Below are 22,066 nucleotides of genomic sequence, written 5' to 3'. Positions count from 1 at the left end.
GCAGCCCCCCCTCCCCAAACCCCCCCCACCCACCCACCCACCCCCTCCCCTCCCCGCCCCCTTTTGCCACCAGCTCACCATGAAGAGGTCGAACTCCTCCTCGTGCCTGGCGATCATTTGGTTCACCGTCTCGTCGTCGGGCACCTCGTCCTCCTCCTGCCAGAGCCAAAAGAGCGGCGCTGAGCGGCGGCGGGGCGGGGGAGGCTTTTTTTTTTTAATTTATTTGGGGGGGGGGGGCGGAGGGGGAGGGGGTCCAAAGCGGGATGTGGGGGGAGGGGGGTAAAAAAAAAAATAATAAAGGGGGAGGAGGGGGGGGGGGGGGCGGTTCTGAGCCGTCCGACGCCGCGACCGTCCGACGGCGGCGGCGCTGCGGCGCTGAGAGGCGCTGCGACGGGTGGTGCCGGGCCGGGGGGCTGCCGGGGGGGGGCCGGGGGGGCGCGGGCGCGGACGGCGCTGAGCGGGGCGCGGCGGCGGGGCCGGAGGAGCGCAGGGGCGTGGAGGCTGAGCGGCCCCTCTCACCTTTAGAGGTGGTTCCTCCGGCTCAGCGCTCAGGCAAAGGGTGGAGGTGCCGCCGCCGCCGCCGCCTCCGCCGCCGCCGCCCGCGCCGTAGCGGCTCTGTGGATTTAAATACAGCACTTCAGTTCGACGGGGCCGCCGCTCCGCCGTGCCGCCGCCGCCGCCGCCGCCGCCGCCTCGCACCAACGCCGTCCGTGGGCGCGGCGCCGCCCGACCCGCAACGCTCCCCGTGGGGCCGCAGCGCGGAACCGCCGGCACCGCAGCACCGCCAGCACCGCAGCACCGCCAGCACCGCATCGCCAGCACCGCATCAGTGCAGCACCGCCAGCACCGCAGCACCGCCAGCACCGCATCGCCACCAGCAGCACCAGCACAGCAGCACCGCATCACCGCATCGCCAGCACCGCATCGCCGCCAGCAGCACCAGCACCTCCAGCACCACAGCACCACCAGCAGCACAGGCACCGCAGCACCGCCAGCACCACATCACCAGCACCACAGCACCACCAGCACCGCAGCACCGCCAGCACCGCAGCACCACCAGCAGCACCAGCAGCACCAGCACCGCAGCACCGCAGCACCAGCATCGCCAGCACCGCCAGCAGCACAGGCACCGCAGCACCGCCAGCACCGCATCAGTGCAGCCCCACCAGCACCACCAGCACCACCAGCACTGCATCACCAGCACCGCCAACACCGCAGCACCACCAGCACCGCAGCACCACCAGCATGGCATCACCAGCACCGCCAGCACCGCATCAGTGTGCATCAGTGCAGCACCAGAGCACCACCAGCACCACCAGCACCGCATCACCAGCACCGCAGCACCGCCAGCACCGCATCAGTGCAGCCCCACCAGCACCACCAGCACTGCATCACCAGTGCCGCCAACACCGCAGCACCGCCAGCACCACCAGCAGCACCAGCACCGCAGCACCGCATCACCAGCATCGCCAGCACCGCAGCACCACCAGCAGCACCAGCACCGCAGCACCACCAGCACCGCAGCACCAGCATCGTCAGCACTGCCAGCACTGCCACCACCGCATCACCAGCACCGCCAGCACCGCATCAGTGTGCATCAGTGCAGCACCAGAGCACCACCAGCACCACATCAGTGCAGCCCCACCAGCACCGCAGCACCACCAGCAGCACCAGCACCGCATCAGTGCAGCAGCACCACCACCGCATCACCAGCACCGCCAGTACCGCATCAGTGTGCATCAGTGCAGCACCACAGCACCACCAGCACCACCAGCACCGCAGCACCACCAGCACCGCATCGCCAGCACCGCAGCACCGCCAGCACCGCATCAGTGCAGCCCCACCAGCACCACAGCACCACCAGCACTGCATCACCAGCACCGCCAACACCGCAGCACCGCCAGCACCACCAGCAGCACCAGCACCGCAGCACCGCATCACCAGCATCGCCAGCACCGCCAGCACCACAGCACCGCCAGCAGCACAGGCACCGCAGCACCGCCAGCACCGCATCAGTGCAGCCCCACCAGCCCCACCAGCACCACCAGCACTGCATCACCAGCACCACCAACACCACAGCACCGCCAGCAGCACCGCCAGCACCGCATCAGTGCAGCACCACAGCACCACCAGCACCACCAGCACTGCATCACCAGCACCGCCAGCACTGCAGCACCGCCAGCACCACCAGCACTGCATCACCAGCGCCGCCAACACCGCAGCACCGCCAGCACCACCAGCAGCACCAGCACCGCAGCACCGCATCACAAGCAACACCAGCACCGCAGCACCACCAGCATCGCCAGCACCACCAGCACCACAGCACCACCAGCAGCACAGGCACCGCAGCACCGCCAGCACCGCATCAGTGCAGCCCCACCAGCACCACCAGCACTGCATCACCAGCACCACCAACACCGCAGCACCGCCAGCACCACCAGCAGCACCGCATCAGTGTGCATCAGTGCAGCACCACAGCACCACCAGCACTGCATCACCAGTACCACCAGCACTGCAGCACCGCAGCACCGCATGACTGCCATCCCTGCATCGCCACCATCAGTGCAGCACCGCAGCAACGCCAACAGTGCCATCCCTGTATCACCACCATCAGTGCCATCCCTGCAGCACCGCCATCAGTGCAGGACCACCATCACCATCATCAGTGCCATCCCTGCATCACTGCCATCAGTGCAGCACCACCATCACCACCATCAGTGCAGCACCAAAGCATCGCAGCACCGCCAACACTGCCATCCATGCATCACCACCATCAGTGCAGCACCGCAGCACCACAGCACTGCCATCAGTGCAGGACCACCATCACCACCATCAGTGCAGCACCGCAGCACCACCATCAGTGCAGCACCGACATCAGTGGCATCCCTGCATCACCACCATCAGCGTCATCAGTGCAGCACTGCATCACTGCCATCAGTGCAGCACCACCATCATCGCCATCAGTGCAGCACCACAGCATCGCCATCAGTGCAGCACCACAGCATCGCCATCAGCATAGCACCACCATCACCACCATCAGCATCGCCACCGCAGCACTGCAGCACCCTGCATCACCACCATCATTGCAGCATCGCCATCAGTGCAGCACTGCACAACCGCCATCAGTGCCGTCCCTGCATCACCACCATCAGCATCGTCACTGCAGCACTGCCATCAGTGCCATCACTGCATCATCACCATCAGTTCAGCACCACCATCAGTGCAGCACCACCATCACCACCATCAGCGTCGGCACCGCATCATCGCCATCAGTGCCATCCCTGCATCACCATCAGTGCAGCACCACCATCAGTGCAGCACCGCAGCATCACAGCACTGCCATCAGTGCAGCACTGCATCATCGCCATCAGTGCCATCCCTGCATCACCATCAGTGCAGCACCACAGCATCACAGCACCGCCATCAGTGCCATCCCTGCATCACCACCATCAGTGCAGCCCCTGCATCACCACCATCAGAGCAGCATCGCCATCAGTGCCATCCCTGCATCACCACCATCAGTGCAGGACCACCATCACCACCATCAGTGCAGCACCGCAGCACTGCCATCAGTGCAGCACCGCCATCAGTGCAGGACCACAGCATCACAGCTCCGCCATCAGTGCCATCCCTGCATCACCACCATCAGCATCATCAAAGCAGCACCGCAGCACCGCCATCAGTGCAGCACCACCATCACCACCATCAGCGTCGGCACCGCAGCACCGCCATCAGTGCCATCCCTGCATCACCATCAGTGCAGCACCGCCATCACCACCATCAGTGCAGCACCACAGCACTGCCATCAGTGCAGCACCACCATCACCACCATCAGCGTCAGCACCGCAGCACCGCAGCACCGCCATCAGTGCCACCCCTGCATCACCACCAACAGTGCAGCACCGCCATCAGTGCCATCCCTGCATCATCACCATCAGTGCAGCACCACCATCAGTGCCATCCCTGCATCACCACCATCAGAGCAGCACCACATTCAGTGCCATCCCTGCATCACCATCAGTGCAGCACCGCCATCAGTGCAGCACCACCATCAGTGCAGCACCGCAGCATCACAGCACCGCCATCAGTGCCACCCTTGCATCACCACCATCAGTGCAGCACCACCATCAGTGCCATCCCTGCATCACCACCATCAGAGCAGCACCACCATCAGTGCCATCCCTGCATCACCATCAGTGCAGCACCACCATCAGTGCAGCACCGCAGCATCACAGCACCGCCATCAGTGCCACCCCTGCATCACCACCATCAGTGCAGCACCACCATCACCACCATCAGTGCAGCACCGCCATCAGTGCCATCCCTGCATCATCACCAACAGTGCATCACCACCATCAGTGCCATCCCTGCATCGCCATCAGTGCAGCACCACCATCACCACCATCATCGCAGCACCGCCATCAGTGCCATCCCTGCATCACCATCAGTGCAGCACCGCAGCACCGCAGCACCGCAATCAATGCAGCACCGCCATCAGTGCCACCCCTGCATCACCACCATCAGTACAGCACCACCATCAGTGCAGGACCACCATCAGTGCAGGACCACCATCAGTGCAGCACCACCATCAGTGCAGCACCACCATCACCACCATCAGCATCGGCACCACAGCATCACAGCATCACAGCACCACCATCAGTGCCATCCCTGCATCACCACCATCAGTGCAGCACCACAGCATCACAGCACCACCATCAGTGCCATCCCTGCATCACCGCCATCAGTGCATCACCACCATCACTGCATCACCACCAACAGTGCATCACCACCATCAGTGCAGCACCACCATCAGTGCAGCACCACCATCACCACCATCAGTGCAGCACCACAGCATCACAGCATCACAGCACCACCATCAGTGCCACCCCTGCATCACCACCATCAGAGCAGCACCGCCATCAGTGCCATCCCTGCATCACCACCATCAGTGCAGCACCACAGCATCACAGCATCACAGCACCACCATCAGTGCCATCCCTGCATCACCGCCATCAGCATCATCAGTGCAGCACCGCAGCACCGCCATCAATGCAGCACCGCCATCAGTGCCACCCCTGCATCACTGCCATCAGTGCAGCACCACCATCAGTGCCATCCCTGCATCACCACCATCAGTGCAGCACCGCCATCAGTGCCATCCCTGCATCACCACCAACAGTGCATCACCGCCATCAGTGCATCACCGCCATCAGTGCAGCACCGCCATCAATGCAGCACCGCCATCAGTGCCATCCCTGCATCGCCATCAGTGCAGCCCCTGCATCACCACCATCAGTGCAGCACCGCAGCATCACAGCACCGCCATCAGTGCCATCCCTGCATCACCACCATCAGCATCATCAGTGCAGCACCGCAGCACCGCCATCAATGCAGCACCGCCATCAGTGCCACCCCTGCATCACTGCCATCAGTGCAGCACCACCATCAGTGCCATCCCTGCATCACCACCATCAGTGCAGCACCGCCATCAGTGCCATCCCTGCATCACCACCAACAGTGCATCACCGCCATCAGTGCATCACCGCCATCAGTGCAGCACCGCCATCAATGCAGCACCGCCATCAGTGCCATCCCTGCATCGCCATCAGTGCAGCCCCTGCATCACCATCATCAGTGCAGCACCGCAGCATCACAGCACCGCCATCAGTGCCATCCCTGCATCACCACCATCAGCATCATCAGTGCAGCACCGCAGCACCGCCATCAATGCAGCACCGCCATCAGTGCCACCCCTGCATCGCCATCAGTGCAGCACCGCCATCACCACCATCAATGCAGCACCGCCATCAGTGCCATCCCTGCATCACCATCAGTGCAGCACCACAGCACCGCCATCAGTGCCATCCCTGCATCACCATCAGTGCAGCACCGCAGCACCGCCATCAGTGCCATCCCTACATCGCCACCATCAGTACAGCACCACCATCAGTGCAGGACCACCATCACCACCATCAGAGCAGCACCGCAGCACCGCCATCAGTGCATCACCACCATCAGTGCCATCCCTGCATCACCACCATCAGAGCAGCACCACCATCAGTGCCATCCCTGCATCACCATCAGAGCAGCACCACCATCAGTGCAGCACCGCAGCACCGCCATCAGTGCAGCCCCCCACGCCCCCCCCCATCCCCGCAGCGCCGCGCCGCAGCGCCGTGCCGTACCTCGTCCTGCTCCTCGTGCTCCAGGATGGCCTGCAGGAAGGCGCGCCGCTCGTGGCTGGACGATTTCTGGTCGAACATCCCGGCCTGGATCACCTTCTGGTCCACGTTCAGTTTGTATTTGGCGGCCGCCAGGATTTTCTCCTCCACGCTGTTGACGGTGCAGAGGCGCAGGACGCGCACCTCGTTCTGCTGCCCGATGCGATGCGCCCGGTCCTGGGCCTGCAGGTCCTGCGTGGGGGGGGGGGGACACACAGCAATCAGCAGCTGGATGTGGTGGGGAGGGGGGGGTGGTCCTCAAAACCCCCCCCTTTGTGGTGGGGAGGGGGCTGTGGGAGGGGATGCGGGGGGATGAAGGGGCTGCTGCTGTCCAATGGGGGTGAGCAGAGCTGCAGGAGGGGGCAGAGACCCCCAGCACAGAGTCATTAGGGGTAATGAGCTCATTAATGGCACTGAGTGAGGGTCTGGACTCTCCTTCATCATTAGGGTGGGGGGGGTCCTCAAAGTCCCCCCCCCCTGGGGCTGAGTGAGGGGATGCAGGGGCTGCTGCCGTCCAATGGGGGGTGGGGAGGTTCTGGATAAGCAGAGCTGCAGGAGGGGGTAGAGACCCCCAGCATGGAGTCATTAGGAGTAATGAGCTCATTAACAGCACTGAGTGGGGCTCTGGGCTCTCCTCCATCATTAGGGTGGGGGGGGGTCCTCAAAACCCCCCCCTTTGTGGTGGGGAGGGGGCTGCGGGAGGGGATGCGGGGGGATGAAGGGGCTGCTGCTGTCCAGTGGGGGTGAGCAGAGCTGCAGGAGGGGGCAGAGACCCCCAGCACAGAGTCATTAGGGGTAATGAGCTCATTAAAGGCCGTGAGTGGGGCTCTGGGCTCTCCTCCATCATTAGGGTGGGGGGGGGGTCCTCAAAGTACCCCCCCGGGGCTGAGTGAGGGGATGCGGGGGGGATGCAGGGGCTGCTGCCGTCCAATGGGGGTGGGGAGGTGAGCAGAGCTGCAGGAGGGGGCAGAGACCCCCAGCATGGAGTCATTAGGAGTAATGAGCTCATTAACAGCACTGAGTGGGGCTCTGGGCTCTCCTCCATCATTAGGGTGGGGGGGGGTCCTCAAAACCCCCCCCTTTGTGGTGGGGAGGGGGCTGCGGGAGGGGATGCGGGGGGATGAAGGGGCTGCTGCCGTCCAATGGGGGGTGGGGAGGTGAGCAGAGCTGCAGGAGGGGGCAGAGACCCCCAGCATGGAGTCATTAAGGGTAATGAGCTCATTAATGGCAGTGAGCGGGGCTCCAGACTCTCCTCCATCATTAGCTGGTTTGGGGATGGGGGGGGTCTTCAAAGTCCCCCCCCCGGGGCTGAGTGAGGGGATGCAGGGGCTGCTGCCGTCCAATGGGGGGTGGGGGGCTCTGGGTGACCAGAGCTGCAGAAGGGTGCAGAGACCCCCAGCATGGAGTCATTAGGGGTAATGAGCTCATTAACAGCACTGAGTGGGGCTCTGAGCTCTCCTCCATCATTAGTATGGGGGGGGTCCTCAAAGTCCCCCCCCCCGGGGCTGAGTGAGGGGATGCGGGGGGATGCAGGGGCTGCTGCCGTCCAATGGGGGGTGGGGAGGTGAGCAGAGCTGCAGGAGGGGGCAGAGACCCCCAGCATAGAGTCATTAGGAGTAATGAGCTCATTAACGGCACTGAGTGGGGCTCTGGGCTCTCCTCCTTCATCAGCTCTGGAGTCTGGGCTCTCCTCAGCCTCCTCCAATGGAAGCAGGTGCAGGGGTTGACCCCAGGTGGGCACAGCACCAGGATCAGGGCTCCAGGACCCCCAGCGTGGGCTCATTAGGCGTAACGAGCTCATTAAGAGCACTGAGAGGGGCTCTGGGCTCTCCTCCATCACTAGAAATGGAGTCTGGGCTTCTCTTCAGCTCCCCCCCAATGGAAGCAGGGCCAGGGGGTGACCCAGGTGGGCACAGCACCAGGATCAGGGCTCCAGGACCCCCAGCATGGGGTCATTAGGAGTAATGAGCTCATTAACAGCACTGAGGGTGGGTCTGGGCTCTCTCCATCATCAGCCCTGGGCTCTGGGCTCTCCTCCAGCCTCCTCCAATGGAAGCAGGCCCAGGGGGCAGCCCTGGTGGGGACAGCACTAGGATCAGGGGTTCAGGACCCCCAGCATGGGCTCATTAGCTGTAATGAGCTCATTAACAGCACTGAGAGGGGCTCTGGGCTCTCTCCATCATTAGCCCTGGGCTCTCCTCCAGCCTCCCCCCAATAGAAGCAGGTGCAGGGATTGTCCCCAGGTGGGCACAGCACCAGGATCAGGGCTCCAGGACCCCCAGCGTGGGGTCATTAGGCATAATGAGCTCATTAACAGCACTGAGGGTGGCTCTGGGCTCTCTCCATCATCAGCCCTGGGCTCTCTCCATCATCAGCCCTGGGCTCTGGGCTCTCTCCCTCATTAGCCCTGGGCTCTGGGCTCTCCTCCATCATTAGCCCTGGGCTCTGGGCTCTCTCCCTCATTAGCCATCAGGCTCTGGGCTCTCTCCATCATTAGCCCTGGGCTCTGGGCTCTCCTCCATCATTAGCCCTGGGCTCTGGGCTCTCTCCCTCATTAGCCATCAGGCTCTGGGCTCTCTCCATCATCAGCCCTGGGCTCTGAGCTCTCTCCATTATTAGCACTGGGCTCTCTCCATCATTAGCCCTGGGCTCTGGGCTCTCTCCATCATTAGCCCTGGGCTCTGGGCTCTCTCCATCATTAGCCCTGGGCTCTGGGCTCTCTCCATCATTAGCCCTGGGCTCTCTCCATCACCAGCCCTGGGCTCTCTCCATCACCAGCCCTGGGCTCTCTCCATCACCAGCCCTGGGCTCTCTCCACCATCAGCCCTGGGCTCTGAGCTCTCTCCATTATTAGCACTGGGCTCTCTCCATCATTAGCCCTGGGCTCTCTCCACCATCAGCCCTGGGCTCCAGGCTTCCCTTCAGCCCCACAGTGTTGAACCTCAGGGTCGTCAGCCCTAACGAGCTCATTAGCGGGCGGCCGTACCTGGTGCGGGTTCCAGTCGCTGTCGAAGATGATGACGGTGTCGGCCGACTGCAGGTTGAGGCCCAGCCCGCCCGCCCTGGTGCTCAGCAGGAAGATGAAATACTCGGAGCCCGGCTCGTTGAACGTCTTCAGCAGCATCCCGCGATCCTCCGCCTTCGTGGTCCCTGCAACGCACGGCCGCGGTTCCGCGCTCAGCCAGCAGGGGGCGCTGCGGGAACGGCACGGGGTGGGGGGGGGCGGCGCTGCAGGAACGGCACGGGGTGGGGGGGGCGGGGATGGCGGGGGTGGAGGGAGTAAGGGGGGTGGGGGAAGGGTCCTGGAAGGTCACAGAGTGATGAGATGGTTGGGATGGAAGGGGCCTGGAAGGTCAGAGAGTGATGAGATGGTTGGGTTGGAAGGGTCCTGGAAGGTCAGAGAGTGATGAGATGGTTGGGTTGGAAGGGTCCTGGAAGGTCACAGAGCTGTAGGGTGGTTGGGATGGAAGGGTCCTGGAAGGTCAGAAAGCCAGGAGATGGTTGGGTTGGAAGGGTCCTGGAAGGTCAGAGAGTGATGAGATGGTTGGGTTGGAAGGGTCCTGGAAGGTCACAGAGCTGTGGGTGGTTGGGGTGGAAGGGTCCTGGAAGGTCAGAGAGTGATGAGATGGTTGGGTTGGAAGGGTCCTGGAAGGTCACAGAGCTGTGGGTGGTTGGGGTGGAAGGGTCCTGGAAGGTCACACAGTCACGAGATGGTTGGGTTGGAAGGGTCCTGGAAGGTCAGAAAGCCAGGCGATGGTTGGGTTCGAAGGGTCCTGGAAGGTCAGAAAGCCAGGGGACGGTTGGGTTGGAAGGGTCCTGGAAGGTCAGAGAGTGATGAGATGGTTGGGTTGGAAGGGTCCTGGAAGGTCACAGAGCTGTGGGTGGTTGGGTTGGAAGGGTCCTGGAAGGTCACAGAGTGATGAGATGGTTGGGTTGGAAGGGTCCTGGAAGGTCAGAGCTGTGGGTGGTTGGGGTGGTAGGGTCCTGGAAGGTCAGAGAGTGATGAGATGGTTGGGTTGGAAGGGTCCTGGAAGGTCACAGAGCTGTGGGTGGTTGGGGTGGAAGGGTCCTGGAAGGTCACACAGTCACAAGATGGTTGGGTTGGAAGGGTCCTGGAAGGTCAGAAAGCCAGGGGATGGTTGAGTTGGAAGGTCCTGAAAGGTCACAGAGCTGTAGGGTGGTTGGATTGGAAGAGTCCTGGAAGGTCACACAGTCACGAGACGGTTGGGTTGGAAGGGTCCTGGAAGGTAAGAAAGCCAGGGGATGGTTGGGTTGGAAGGGTCCTGGAAGGTCACAGAGTGATGAGATGGTTGGGTTGGAAGGGTCCTGGAAGGTCACAGAGCCGTGGGGTGGTTGGGTTGGAAGGGTCCTGGAAGGTCACAGAGCCGTGGGGTGGTTGGGTTGGAAGGGGCCTGGAAGGTCAAAGAGTGATGAGATGGTTGGGTTGGAAGGGTGCTGGAAGGTCACAGAGGTGTAGGGTGGTTGGGGTGGAAGGGTCCTGGAAAGTCACAGAGTGATAAGATGGTTGGGGTGGAAGGGTCCTGGAAAGTCACAGAGTGATGAGATGGTTGGGGTGGAAGGGTCCTGGAAGGTCAGAAAGCCAGGGGATGGTTGGGTTGGAAGGGTCCTGGAAGGTCACAGAGTAACGAGATGGTTGGGTTGGAAGGGTCCTGGAAGGTCACAGAGTGATGAGATGGTTGGGTTGGAAGGGTCCTGGAAGGTCAGAGAGTGATGAGATGGTTGGGTTGGAAGGGTCCTGGAAGGTCACAGAGCTGTGGGTGGTTGGGGTGGAAGGGTCCTGGAAGGTCAGAGAGTGATGAGATGGTTGGGTTGGAAGGGTCCTGGAAGGTCACAGAGCTGTGGGTGGTTGGGGTGGAAGGGTCCTGGAAGGTCACACAGTCACGAGATGGTTGGGTTGGAAGGGTCCTGGAAGGTCACAGAGTGATAAGATGGTTGGGTTGGAAGGGGCCTGGAAGGTCAGAAAGCCAGGGGACGGTTGGGTTGGAAGGGTCCTGGAAGGTCAGAGAGTGATGAGATGGTTGGGTTGGAAGGGTCCTGGAAGGTCAGAGCTGTGGGTGGTTGGGGTGGTAGGGTCCTGGAAGGTCACACAGTCACAAGATGGTTGGGTTGGAAGGGTCCTGGAAGGGCAGAAAGCCAGGGGATGGTTGAGTTGGAAGGTCCTGAAAGGTCACAGAGCTGTAGGGTGGTTGGATTGGAAGAGTCCTGGAAGGTCACACAGTCACGAGACGGTTGGGTTGGAAGGGTCCTGGAAGGTAAGAAAGCCAGGGGATGATTGGGTTGGAAGGGTCCTGGAAGGTCACAGAGTGATGAGATGGTTGGGTTGGAAGGGTCCTGGAAGGTAAGAAAGCCAGGGGATGGTTGGGTTGGAAGGGTCCTGGAAGGTCACAGAGTGATGAGATGGTTGGGTTGGAAGGGTCCTGGAAGGTCAAAGAAGCATGGAATGTTTGGGTTGTGTTGGACTGGGTTAGAAGGGTTCTTGAAGGTCACAAAACCCTGAAATGGATGGGTTGGAAGGGTCCTGGAAGGTCACAAAATTGTGGAATAGTTGAATTAAATTGGAAGGGTCCTGAAAGGTTACTGAACCATGGAAAACTTGGATTGAATTGGAAAGGTCCTGGAAGATCACAGAACTGTGGGATGGTTGGGTTGGAAAGGTCCTGGAAGATCACAGACCCATCAGATGGTTGGGTTGGGTTGGAAAGGTCCTGGAAGATCACAGAACCATGGGATGGTTGGGTTGGGTTGGAAAGGTCCTGGATGATCACAGAACCATGGGATGGTTGGGTTGGGTTGGATTGGAAAGGTCCTGGAAGATCACAGACCCATCAGATGGTTGGGTTGGGTTGGAAAGGTCCTGGAAGATCACAGAACCACGGGATGGTTGGGTTGGGTTGGATTGGAAAGGTCCTGGAAGATCACAGACCCATCAGATGGTTGGACTGGGTTGGAAAGGTCCTGGAAGATCACAGAACCATGGGATGGTTGGGTTGGGTTAGAAAGGTCCTGGAAGATCACAGAACCATGGGATAGTTGGGTTAGATTGGAAAGGTCCTGGAAGATCACAGAACAGTGGGATAGTTGGGTTGGGTTGGAAAGGTCCTGGAAGATCACAGAACCACGGGATGGTTGGGTTGGGTTGGAAAGGTCCTGGAAGATCACAGAACCACGGGATGGTGGGGCAGGAAATGACCTTAATGACCGAATGAGGAGCCCTGCAGGTCCAGGTCCTGCCTGGTGACGTGTGGTGCAGCCCAACCCCCCCCCAGTCCAAGCTGCAGCACCGCAACCGGGCACGGGGGCAAAACCCGCGTCCGTCTGTCTGTCTGTCTGCCTGCCTGCCCGTCCGTCCGTCCACCTTCCTGCTGCAACGTTTCCCCTCTGCTCTGAGCTGCGCCCATGCACTGCTGTCAGGTTTACAGCCCTGCTCTGCGATGCATGCAGTGCTGTCTTGTGACCCCCCCCCCCCCATGCAGCACCGATGCATGCAGTGCTGTTTGTGTCCCCGTGCAGCACCGATGCATGCAGTGCTGTTTGTGACCCCATGCAGCACCGATGCATGCAGTGCTGTTTGCGTCCCCGTGCAGCACCGATGCATGCAGTGCTGTTTGTGTCCCCGTGCAGCACGGATGCATGCAGTGCTGTTTATGACCCCATGTGGCACCAATGCATGCAGTGCTGTTTGTGTCCCTGTACAGCACCGATGCATGCAGTGCTGTTTGTGACCCTGAGCTCTGCACTGCACCAATGCAGCTCTGTGATGTTTGTGGCTCTTTGCAGCACCGACGCACTTCCATGAGGTTTACCATCTTGCACAGCACCAATGCATCCATGCAGTGCAGCCTACATCACTGCTCTACACAGCACCAATGCATTTCCGTGAGGTTTATATCCCTGCACAGCACCAATGCAGCCACGCAGTGCAGCTGACAGCACTGCTCAGCCCAGCACCAATGCAAACCTGTGATGTTTGTGGCTCTGTGCAGCACCAATGCATTTCCGTGAGGTTTATGTCCCTGCCCAGCACCAATGCAGCCATGCACGGCTGTTTACAGCACTGCTCTACACGGCACCAATGCAATTCCGTGGTGCTCATGTCCCTACACAGCACCAATGCAGCTCTGTGGTGCTTATATCCCTGCACAGCACCAATGTATTTCATGCACTGCTGTTTATAGCACCGCTCTGCCCAGCACCAATGCATTTCAGTGACGTTTATATCCCTGTGCAGCACCAATGCAGCCACACAGTGCAGCTTACAGCAATTCTCAGCCCAGAACAAATGCAATTCTGTGCTGCTTATGGCTCTGCGCAGCACCAACGCAGCCACGCAGTGCAGCTTACAGCACTGCCCTGCCCAGCACCAATGCAATCCTGTGGCTCTGTGCAGCACCAATGCATTTCCATGAGGTTTATATCCCTGCACAGCACCAACGCATCCACGCAGTGCAGCTTACAGCACTGCTCAGCCCAGCACCAATGCAATCCTGTGCTGCTTATGGCTCTGTGCAGCACCACTGCATCCACGCAGTGCAATTTATCACACTCTCAGCCCACCACCAATGCAATTCCGTGCTGCCTATGGCTCTGCACAGCACCAACGCATCCACGCAGTGCAGCTTACAGCACTGCCCTGCCCAGCACCAATGCATTTCCACGAGGTTTATGGCACTGCCCAGCACCAATGCAGCCACGCAGAGCAATTTATAGCACTGCTCTACACAGCACCAATGCAGCTCTGCTTATATCTCTGTGCAGCACCACTGCATCCACGCAGTGAGCTTACAGCACTGCTCAGCCCAGCACCAATGCAATCCCGTGCTGCTTATGGCTCTGTGCAGCACCAACGCGTTTCCACGAGGTTTATATCCCTGCCCAGCACCAATGCAGCCACACAGTGCAATTTATCACACTCTCAGCCCACCACCAATGCAATTCCGTGCTGCCTATGGCTCTGTGAGCACCAATGCATCCACGCAGTGCAGCTTACAGCAATGCTCAGCCCAGCACCAATGCAATTCTGTGCTGCCTATGGCTCTGTGTAGCACCAACGCATTTCCACGAGGTTTATATCCCTGCACAGCACCAATGCAGCCACGCAGTGCAATTTACAGCACTGCTCTACACAGCACCAACGCAGCTGTGCTGCTTATATCTCTGCCCAGCACCAATGCACTTCCATGAGGTTTATATCCCGGCGCAGCACCAATGCATCCATGCACTGCTGTTTACAGCACTGCTCTGTGCAGCACCAATGCAGCCCTGTGCTGCTTATGGTTCTGTGCAGCACCACTGCATCCACGCAGTGCAATGTATCACATTCTCAGCCCAGCACCAATGCAATCCTGTGCTGCTTATGGCTCTGTGCAGCACCAATGCATTTCTATGATGTTTATATCCATGTGCAGCACCAATGCAGCCATGCAGTGCAGCTTACAGCAATTCTCAGCCCAGCACCAATGCAATTCTGTGATATTTATGGCTCTGTGCAGCACCACTGCATCCACACAGTGCAATTTATCACACTGCTCAGCCCACCACCAATGCAGCTCTGTGCTGCTTATGGCTCTGCACAGCACCAACACATTTCCACGAGGTTTATATCCCTGCACAGCACCACTGCATCCATGCAGTGCAATTTATCACACTACTCAGCCCACCACCAATGCAATTCCATGCTGCCTATGGCTCTGTGCAGCACCAATGCAATCCTGTGATATTTATGGCTCTGTGCAGCACCACTGCATCCACGCAGTGCAATTTATCACACTGCTCAGCCCAGCACCAATGCAATCCTGTGCTGCTTATGGCTCTGTGCAGCACCAACGCATTTCCATGGGGTTTACATCCCTGAGCAGCACCAACGCATCCACGCAGCGCATTTTCTGCCCCCCCCGTCCCCCATCCTCAGCCCCCCAGCGCCGCCCCCAGCCCATCCCTGCACACCCACCGTCCAGCCGCAGGTACTTGAAGCCCCGGTAGGCGAAATAATCCTCCATGATGGTCATCAGCGACGTCATCTGGCAGAAGAGCAGCACCTTGTGGTTGGTGGCGCGCAGCTTGGGCAGGATGCGGTCCAGCAGCTCGAATTTGCCGGAGGCGCGGTACAGATCCAGCCTGGGGGGGGGGAGGAAGGGTAGGGGGTCAGCATTGGGGGCGGAGAGCTTCGCTGCGGCGCTGCAGGGTCGTTAATGAGGGCTGCTAACGAGCGGCGCCCCCCCTAATGAGCAGCAGCACTCACCCCTGCACGATGCCGCCTGTGAAGCCCAGGTGCTCCGAGAAGGATTCCTGCAATGGAAGCAGGGGGGGGAAGAAGGGGTCAGGGAGCTGCAATGCAGCACTGCAGCACTGCAGAACTGCGGAACCACCGCAATGCAGCACTGCAGCACCACAGCCATGCAGAACTGCAGAGCTGCAGCAACACAGAACTGCAGCAATGCAGAACTGCAGAACAGCAGCACTGCAGAACCACAGCAATGCAGCACTGTGGCACTGTGGCACTGCAGCACCACAGCAACGCAGCAACGCAGCACCACAGCAACACAGCACTGCAGCACCGCAGCAATGCAAAACTGCAGCACCACAGCACTGCAGAACCACAGCAATGCACCACTGCAGCACCGCACCACTGCAGCACCACAGCAATGCAGAACTGCAGAACCACCGCAATGCAGCACTGCAGCACTGCAGCACCGCAGCACTGCAGCACCACAGCACTGCAGAACTGCAGAACCACCGCAATGCAGAACCGCAGCACTGCAGCACCACAGCAATGCAGAACTGCAGAACCGCAGCAATGTAGCACTGCAGAACCACCGCAATGCAGAATTGCAGAACCACAGCAATACAGAACTGCAGCACCACAGCAATGCAGAACTGCAGAACTGCAGCGCCACAGCAATGCAGCACCGCAGCAATGCAGCACCGCAGCACCACAGCAATGCAGAACAACAGGATTGCAGCAATGCAGAACTGCAGCAATGCAGCAGTCCAGCAACACAGAACTGCAGCAATGCAGCAACGCAGTGCCACAGCAATGCAGAACTGCAGCACTGCAGCACCACAGCAGTCTGGCAACACAGCACTGCAGCAATGCAGAACTGCAGCACCGCAGACACCGCAGCGCTCAGCATCCAGAGCCACCCCCAGGGGACACCGCTGTGACACGGGGACACGGGGAGGGGAGCTCCTCGTTCTGTGGGAGCAGCTGGAGGACTTGGGGACAAAGCACAGCCACGGGGGGACGTGGGGACAGTGACACAATGACATGGGGACATGGGGACACATGGGGACATGGGGACGGTGACACAACGACATGGGACATGGGGACACACGGGGACATGGGGACATGGGGACACACGGGGACATGGGGACAGTGACACAATGACATGGGGACATGGGGACAGTGACACAACGACATGGGACATGGGGACACGGGGACATGGGGACATGAAGACAGAGGGACACAGGGACATGGGGACAGAGGGACATGGGGACACGGGAACACGCAGGGACATGGCGACAGAGGGACATGGGGACATGGGGACACACAGGGACACAGTGACATAGAGATGCGGGAACATGGGGACAGAGGGACATGGGGACAGAGGGACACACAGGGACATGGTGACATAGGAATGCGGGGACATGGGGACAGAGGGACAGAGAGGGACAGAGAAGGACATGGGGACATGGGGACACACAGGGACATGGTGACATAGGAATGCGGGGACATGGGGACAAAGGGACAGAGGGACATGGAGACAGAGGGACATGGGGATGTGGGGACAGAGGGACACAGTGACATAGAGATGCGGGAACATGGGGACAGAGGGACATGGGAACATGGGGACAGAGGGACATGGGGACATGGGGACACACAGGGACACAGTGACATAGAGATGCGGGAACATGGGGACAGAGGGACATGGGGACATGGGGACAGAGGGACATGGGGACACACAGGGACACAGTGACATAGGGATGCAGGGACACGGGGGCATGGGGACAGAGGGACACAGGGACACAGGGACATGGGAACATGGGGACACAGGGACATGGGGACACACAGGGACACGGTGACATAGGGATGCGGGGACATGGGGACAGAGGGACAGAGAGGGACAGAGAGGGACATGGGGACAGAGGGACATGGGGACATGGGGACACACAGGGACACGGTGACATAGAGATGCGGGGACATGGCGACAGAGGGACGTGGGGACAGAGGGACATGGGGACATGGGGACACAGGGACATGGGGACACACAGGGACATGGTGACATAGGAATGCGGGGACATGGGGACAAAGGGACAGAGGGACATGGAGACAGAGGGACATGGGGATGTGGGGACACACAGGGACACAGTGACATAGGGATGCGGGAACATGGGGACATCAGGACTGAGGGACATGGGGACAGAGGGACAGAGGAACGTGGGGACGTGGGGACAGAGGGACATGGGGACGTGGGGACAGAGGGACGCGTGGACACGAGGACAGAAGGACACACGGACACACCTCGATGTGCTGGAACATGTAGGGGTGGTTGCAGATCTTTCGCAGCTGCATGATGGTGTTCATCAGCGTCTTGGTGCCGCCTTTACCCTGCGGGATTCGTTACAGCGCAATTAGCGCCGGGCGCTGACGAACCGCGGCCTCGTCAGTGGGGGAAGGGGAGGGGTTTGGTGGGGGGCGGGGGGGTCTCCTCCAGATTTTAATGAACTTGAAGGGTCGTTAAGGAGTTCGTTGCCTGGCGGTGTCGTTTGGTGGCCCAGAGAAGCACAGTAGGGGCCCTATAGAATCCCAACCCCACTATTGGCCCTATGGAATCCCACCCCCCCCCATTGGCCCTATAGAATCCCAACCCCACTACTGGCCCTATAGAATCCCACCCCCCCATTGGCCCTATGGAATCCCACGCCCCCATTGACCCTATAAAATCCCACCCCCACTATTGGCCCTATGGAATCCCACCCCCACTATTGACCCTATGGAATCCCACCCCCCCGTGCAGCCCTATGGAATCCCCCCCTGGCCCCCCAACCTTCTTGTCCTTCTCGGAGCCGTCCGTCAGCAGCACCCCCTTGGCCTGCATGTGCCGGTACAGCACGCGCTGCAGCGCCGACATGTCGCATTTGATGACGTATTCCACCTGTGGGAGGGGGCGGGGGGCTCAGTGCCGTGGGTGGGATTTGGGGTGGGGGGAGGCGGGGGTGGGATTTGGGGAGGGGGGAGACGAGGATGGGATGTGGGGAGGGGGGAGACGGCGGTGGGATTTGGGGAGGGGGGAGACAGGGGTGGGATTTGGGGAGGGGGAGATGGGATTTGGGGAGGGGGGAGACGGGGGTGGGATTTGGGGAGGGGGAGATGGGATTTGGGGAGGGGGGAGGCGGGCATGGGATTTGGGGCAGGGGGAGATGGGGATGGGGCAGGATTTGGGGCGGGGGGAGGCGGGGGTGGGATTTGGGGCGGGGGGAGGCGGGGGTGGGATTTGGGGAGGGGGGAGGTGGGATTCGGGGCGGGGGGAGGCGGGGATGGGATTTGGGAAGGGGGAGATGGGATTTGGGGAGGGGGAGGCGGGGGTGGGATTTGGGGAGGGGGGAGGCAGGGATGCGATTTGGGGCAGGGGGAGATGGGGATGCGATTTGGGGAGGGGGGAGGCGAGGATGGGATTTGGGGAGGGGGGAGGCGGGGACGGGATTTGGGGCGGGGCCCCAGATCCCCGCCCCACATCCTGGCCCCATATCCCAGCCCCACATCCTGGTCTCATATCCATGCCCCACATCCTGACCCCAGATCCCCGCCCCACATCACCCCCCCTCCTGCAGCCCAGCCCCACATCCCAGCCCCACATCATCCCCCCTATTGCAGCCCAGCCCCACATCCCCACCCCACATCATCCCCTCCAGCAGCCCAGCCCCACATTTGCCCCCTCCTGCAGCCCAGCCCCACATCCCAGCCCCACATCATCCCCTCCTGCAACCCAACCCCACATTTCAGCCCCACATCAACCCCCCATTGCATCCCAGCCCCACATCCCCACCCCACATCACCCCCCCTCCTGCAACCCAACCCCACATTTCAGCCCCACATCACCCCCCCCCAATTGCAGCCCAGCCCCACATCCCAGCCCCACATCACCCCCCAATTGCAGCCCAGCCCCACATTTCCCCCCCCCAGCCCCGCTGTCACCTTTTCGGGCAGCTGGGCCTCCACCTCCTTCTTGAGGCGGCGCAGCAGGAATGGCCGCAGCACTTTGTGCAGCCGCCGGATGATCAGAATGGTTTCCTCCTCGTTCAGATCCACCTGGGGGACAGAAACCCTTCAGCGGGAGCTGCTGGGGGGGAGGGGGGCCACCAAACGCCAACAGACGGCCACCAAACCCAATGGGTGGCCACCAAACCCAATGGGTGGCCACCAAACCCCAATGGGTGGCCACCAACCCCAATGGATTGCCACCAATCTCAACAGATGACCACCAACCCCAACAGATGGCCACCAAACCCCAACAGACGGCCACCAACTTCAACAGACGGCCACCAAACCCCAACTGATGGCCACCAAACCCCAATGGATGCCCACCAAATCCCATCAGATGACCACCAACCCCAACAGACGGCCACCAAACCCCAATAGACGGCCACCAACTTCAATAGACGGCCACCAAACCCCAACGGATGACCACCAACCCCAACAGACGGCCACCAAACCCCAATGGATGCCCACCACCCCCAATGGATGGCCACCAAATCCCAACGGATGGCCACCAAACCCCAACAGATGACCACCAAACCCCAACGGATGACCACCAAACCCCAATGGATGCCCACCACCCCCAATGGATGGCCACCAAACCCCAACGGATGGCCACCAAACCCCAACGGACGGCCACCAAACCCCAATGGATGCCCACCACCCCCAATGGATGGCCACTGACCCCAATGGATGCCCACCAAACCCCAACGGACGGCCACCAAACCCCAATGGATGCCCACCACCCCCAACGGATGGCCACCAAAGACCAACGGACGGCCACCAAACCCCAACAGACAGCCACCAAACCCCAATGGATGCCCACCAAATCCCATCAGATGACCACCAAACCCAACAGACGGCCACCAAACCCCAACAGACAGCCATCAAACCCCAATGGATGCCCACCACCCCCAATGGATGGCCACTGACCCCAATGGATGGCCACCAAACCCAACAGACGGCCACCAAACCCCAACAGACGGCCACCAAACCCCAATGGATGCCCACCACCCCCAACGGATGGCCACCAAAGACCAACTGACGGCCACCAAACCCCAACAGACAGCCACCAAACTCCAACAGACGGCCACCAAACCCAACAGACGGCCACCAAACCCTAACAGACGGCCACCAAACCCCAATGGATGCCCACCACCCCCAACGGATGGCCACCAAACCCCAATGGATGGCTACCAAAGACCAACTGACGGCCACCAAACCCCAACGGATGCCCCCCTGGGACCCGAGGGCGCACCTTCTCCCCGGTCATGGCGAAGGGAGCGTTGAACCACTGCTCGAAGGTGCTGCAGCTCTTGAAGATGGTGGGCAGCAGGAAGTTGAGCAGCGCCCAGAGCTCGGGCAGTTTGTTCTGCAGCGGGGTGCCGGTGAGCAGCAGGCGGCGCGGCGCCACGTAGTGGGTGTTCAGCACCTGAGTCAGCTTGCAGTGGTGGTTCTTCATGCGGTGCCCCTCGTCCACAATCATGTACTTCCAGCGGATCTGCGGGGACGGCGCCGTGCGGGGTCAGGGCCAAAAAGAGGGCTGGGGGGCACCGGGGGTCAGGGGGTGTCCTTGGGAGCGGCTGTGAGCAACCTGCGCATGCTGGGAGGACTTGTGTGGAACCTACACCTACTGGGAGGACTTGTGTGGAACCTACTCCCATTGGGAAGACTTGTGTGGAACCTACAGCTACTGGGAGGACTCTGTGTGGAACCTACACCCATTGGGAGGACTCAACATGGAACCTACACCTACTGGGAGGACTCAACACAGAACCTACACCCACTGGGAGGACTTCATGTGGAACCTAAACCCATTGGGAGGACTCAACATGGAACCTACACCCGCTGGGAGGACTTGTGCGGAACTTACTCCCACTGGGAGGACTTCTTGTGGAACCTACACCTACTGGGAGGACTCAGCATGGAACCTACACCCACTGGGAGGACTTCATGTGGAACCTACACCTACTGGGAGGACTTTATGTGGAACCTACACCCATTGGGAGGACTTTATGTGGAACCTACACCTACTGGGAGGACTTGTGTGGAACCTACACCCACTGGGAGGACTTCATGTGGAACCTACACCCATTGGGAGGACTTTATGTGGAACCTACACCTACTGGGAGGACTTGTGTGGAACCTACACCCACTGGGAGGACTTCATGTGGAACCTACACCCATTGGGAGGACTTTATGTGGAACCTACACCTACTGGGAGGACTTGTGTGGAACCTACACCCACTGGGAGGACTTCATGTGGAACCTAAACCCATTGGGAGGACTCAACATGGAACCTACACCTACTGGGAGGACTTGTGTGGAACCTACACCTACTAGGAGGACTTCATGTGGAAGCTACAGCTACTTGGAGGACTTGTGTGGAACCTACACCCATTGGGAGGACTTGTGTGGAATCTACACCTACTGGGAGGACTTCATGTAGAAGCTACATCCACTGGGAGGACTTGTGTGGAACCTACAGCTACTGGGAAGACTTCATGTGGAACCTACACCTACTGGGAGGACTCAGCATGGAACCTACACCCACTGGGAGGACTTCCTGTGG

At 60.3% G+C, this 22,066-nt stretch overlaps 1 protein-coding gene and 1 long non-coding RNA gene across 11 annotated transcripts in view; one reads left to right on the top strand and one right to left on the bottom strand.

Moving 5' to 3' along the window:
* Window positions 1–22,066, bottom strand: part of SMARCA4 (SWI/SNF related BAF chromatin remodeling complex subunit ATPase 4) — a 73,295-nt gene that overhangs the window by 20,107 nt on the left and 31,122 nt on the right. For 4 of the 6 annotated variants that reach the window (XM_090128672.1, XM_090128673.1, XM_090128674.1 and 1 more), the window contains exons 18-27: window positions 20,753–20,995; window positions 19,435–19,548; window positions 18,287–18,394; window positions 17,761–17,847; window positions 15,481–15,527; window positions 15,190–15,356; window positions 9,208–9,371; window positions 6,186–6,413; window positions 520–615; window positions 79–156 (exon numbers count right to left, since the gene is read on the bottom strand). In XM_090128672.1, coding sequence (XP_089984798.1) covers window positions 79–156; window positions 520–615; window positions 6,186–6,413; window positions 9,208–9,371; window positions 15,190–15,356; window positions 15,481–15,527; window positions 17,761–17,847; window positions 18,287–18,394; window positions 19,435–19,548; window positions 20,753–20,995 — 1,332 coding nt within the window. The remainder of the gene's footprint in view (window positions 1–78; window positions 157–519; window positions 616–6,185; window positions 6,414–9,207; window positions 9,372–15,189; window positions 15,357–15,480; window positions 15,528–17,760; window positions 17,848–18,286; window positions 18,395–19,434; window positions 19,549–20,752; window positions 20,996–22,066) is intronic. The other 2 variants (XM_090128676.1, XM_090128677.1) reach the window with 1 other exon arrangement.
* On the top strand, window positions 9,497–11,668 carry LOC149913878 (uncharacterized). 5 transcript variants are annotated; one of them, XR_016460914.1, is made up of 3 exons: window positions 9,497–9,659; window positions 9,703–10,297; window positions 10,942–11,668. It is a non-coding gene; the product is annotated as an uncharacterized LOC149913878 (long non-coding RNA). The 5 variants fall into 5 exon arrangements; XR_016460917.1 differs by having other exon boundaries at window positions 9,497–9,788; window positions 9,831–10,297; XR_016460915.1 differs by having other exon boundaries at window positions 9,497–10,297; window positions 10,942–10,984; window positions 11,027–11,668.

The sequence above is a fragment of the Phasianus colchicus genome, chromosome 34, assembly GCF_987193195.1.
Source record: "Phasianus colchicus chromosome 34, bPhaCol1.hap1.1, whole genome shotgun sequence".
Taxonomy (NCBI): domain Eukaryota; kingdom Metazoa; phylum Chordata; class Aves; order Galliformes; family Phasianidae; genus Phasianus; species Phasianus colchicus.
Note: the sequence above shows the minus strand (reverse complement) of the source record. Positions and strands in the feature narration are given on the sequence as shown.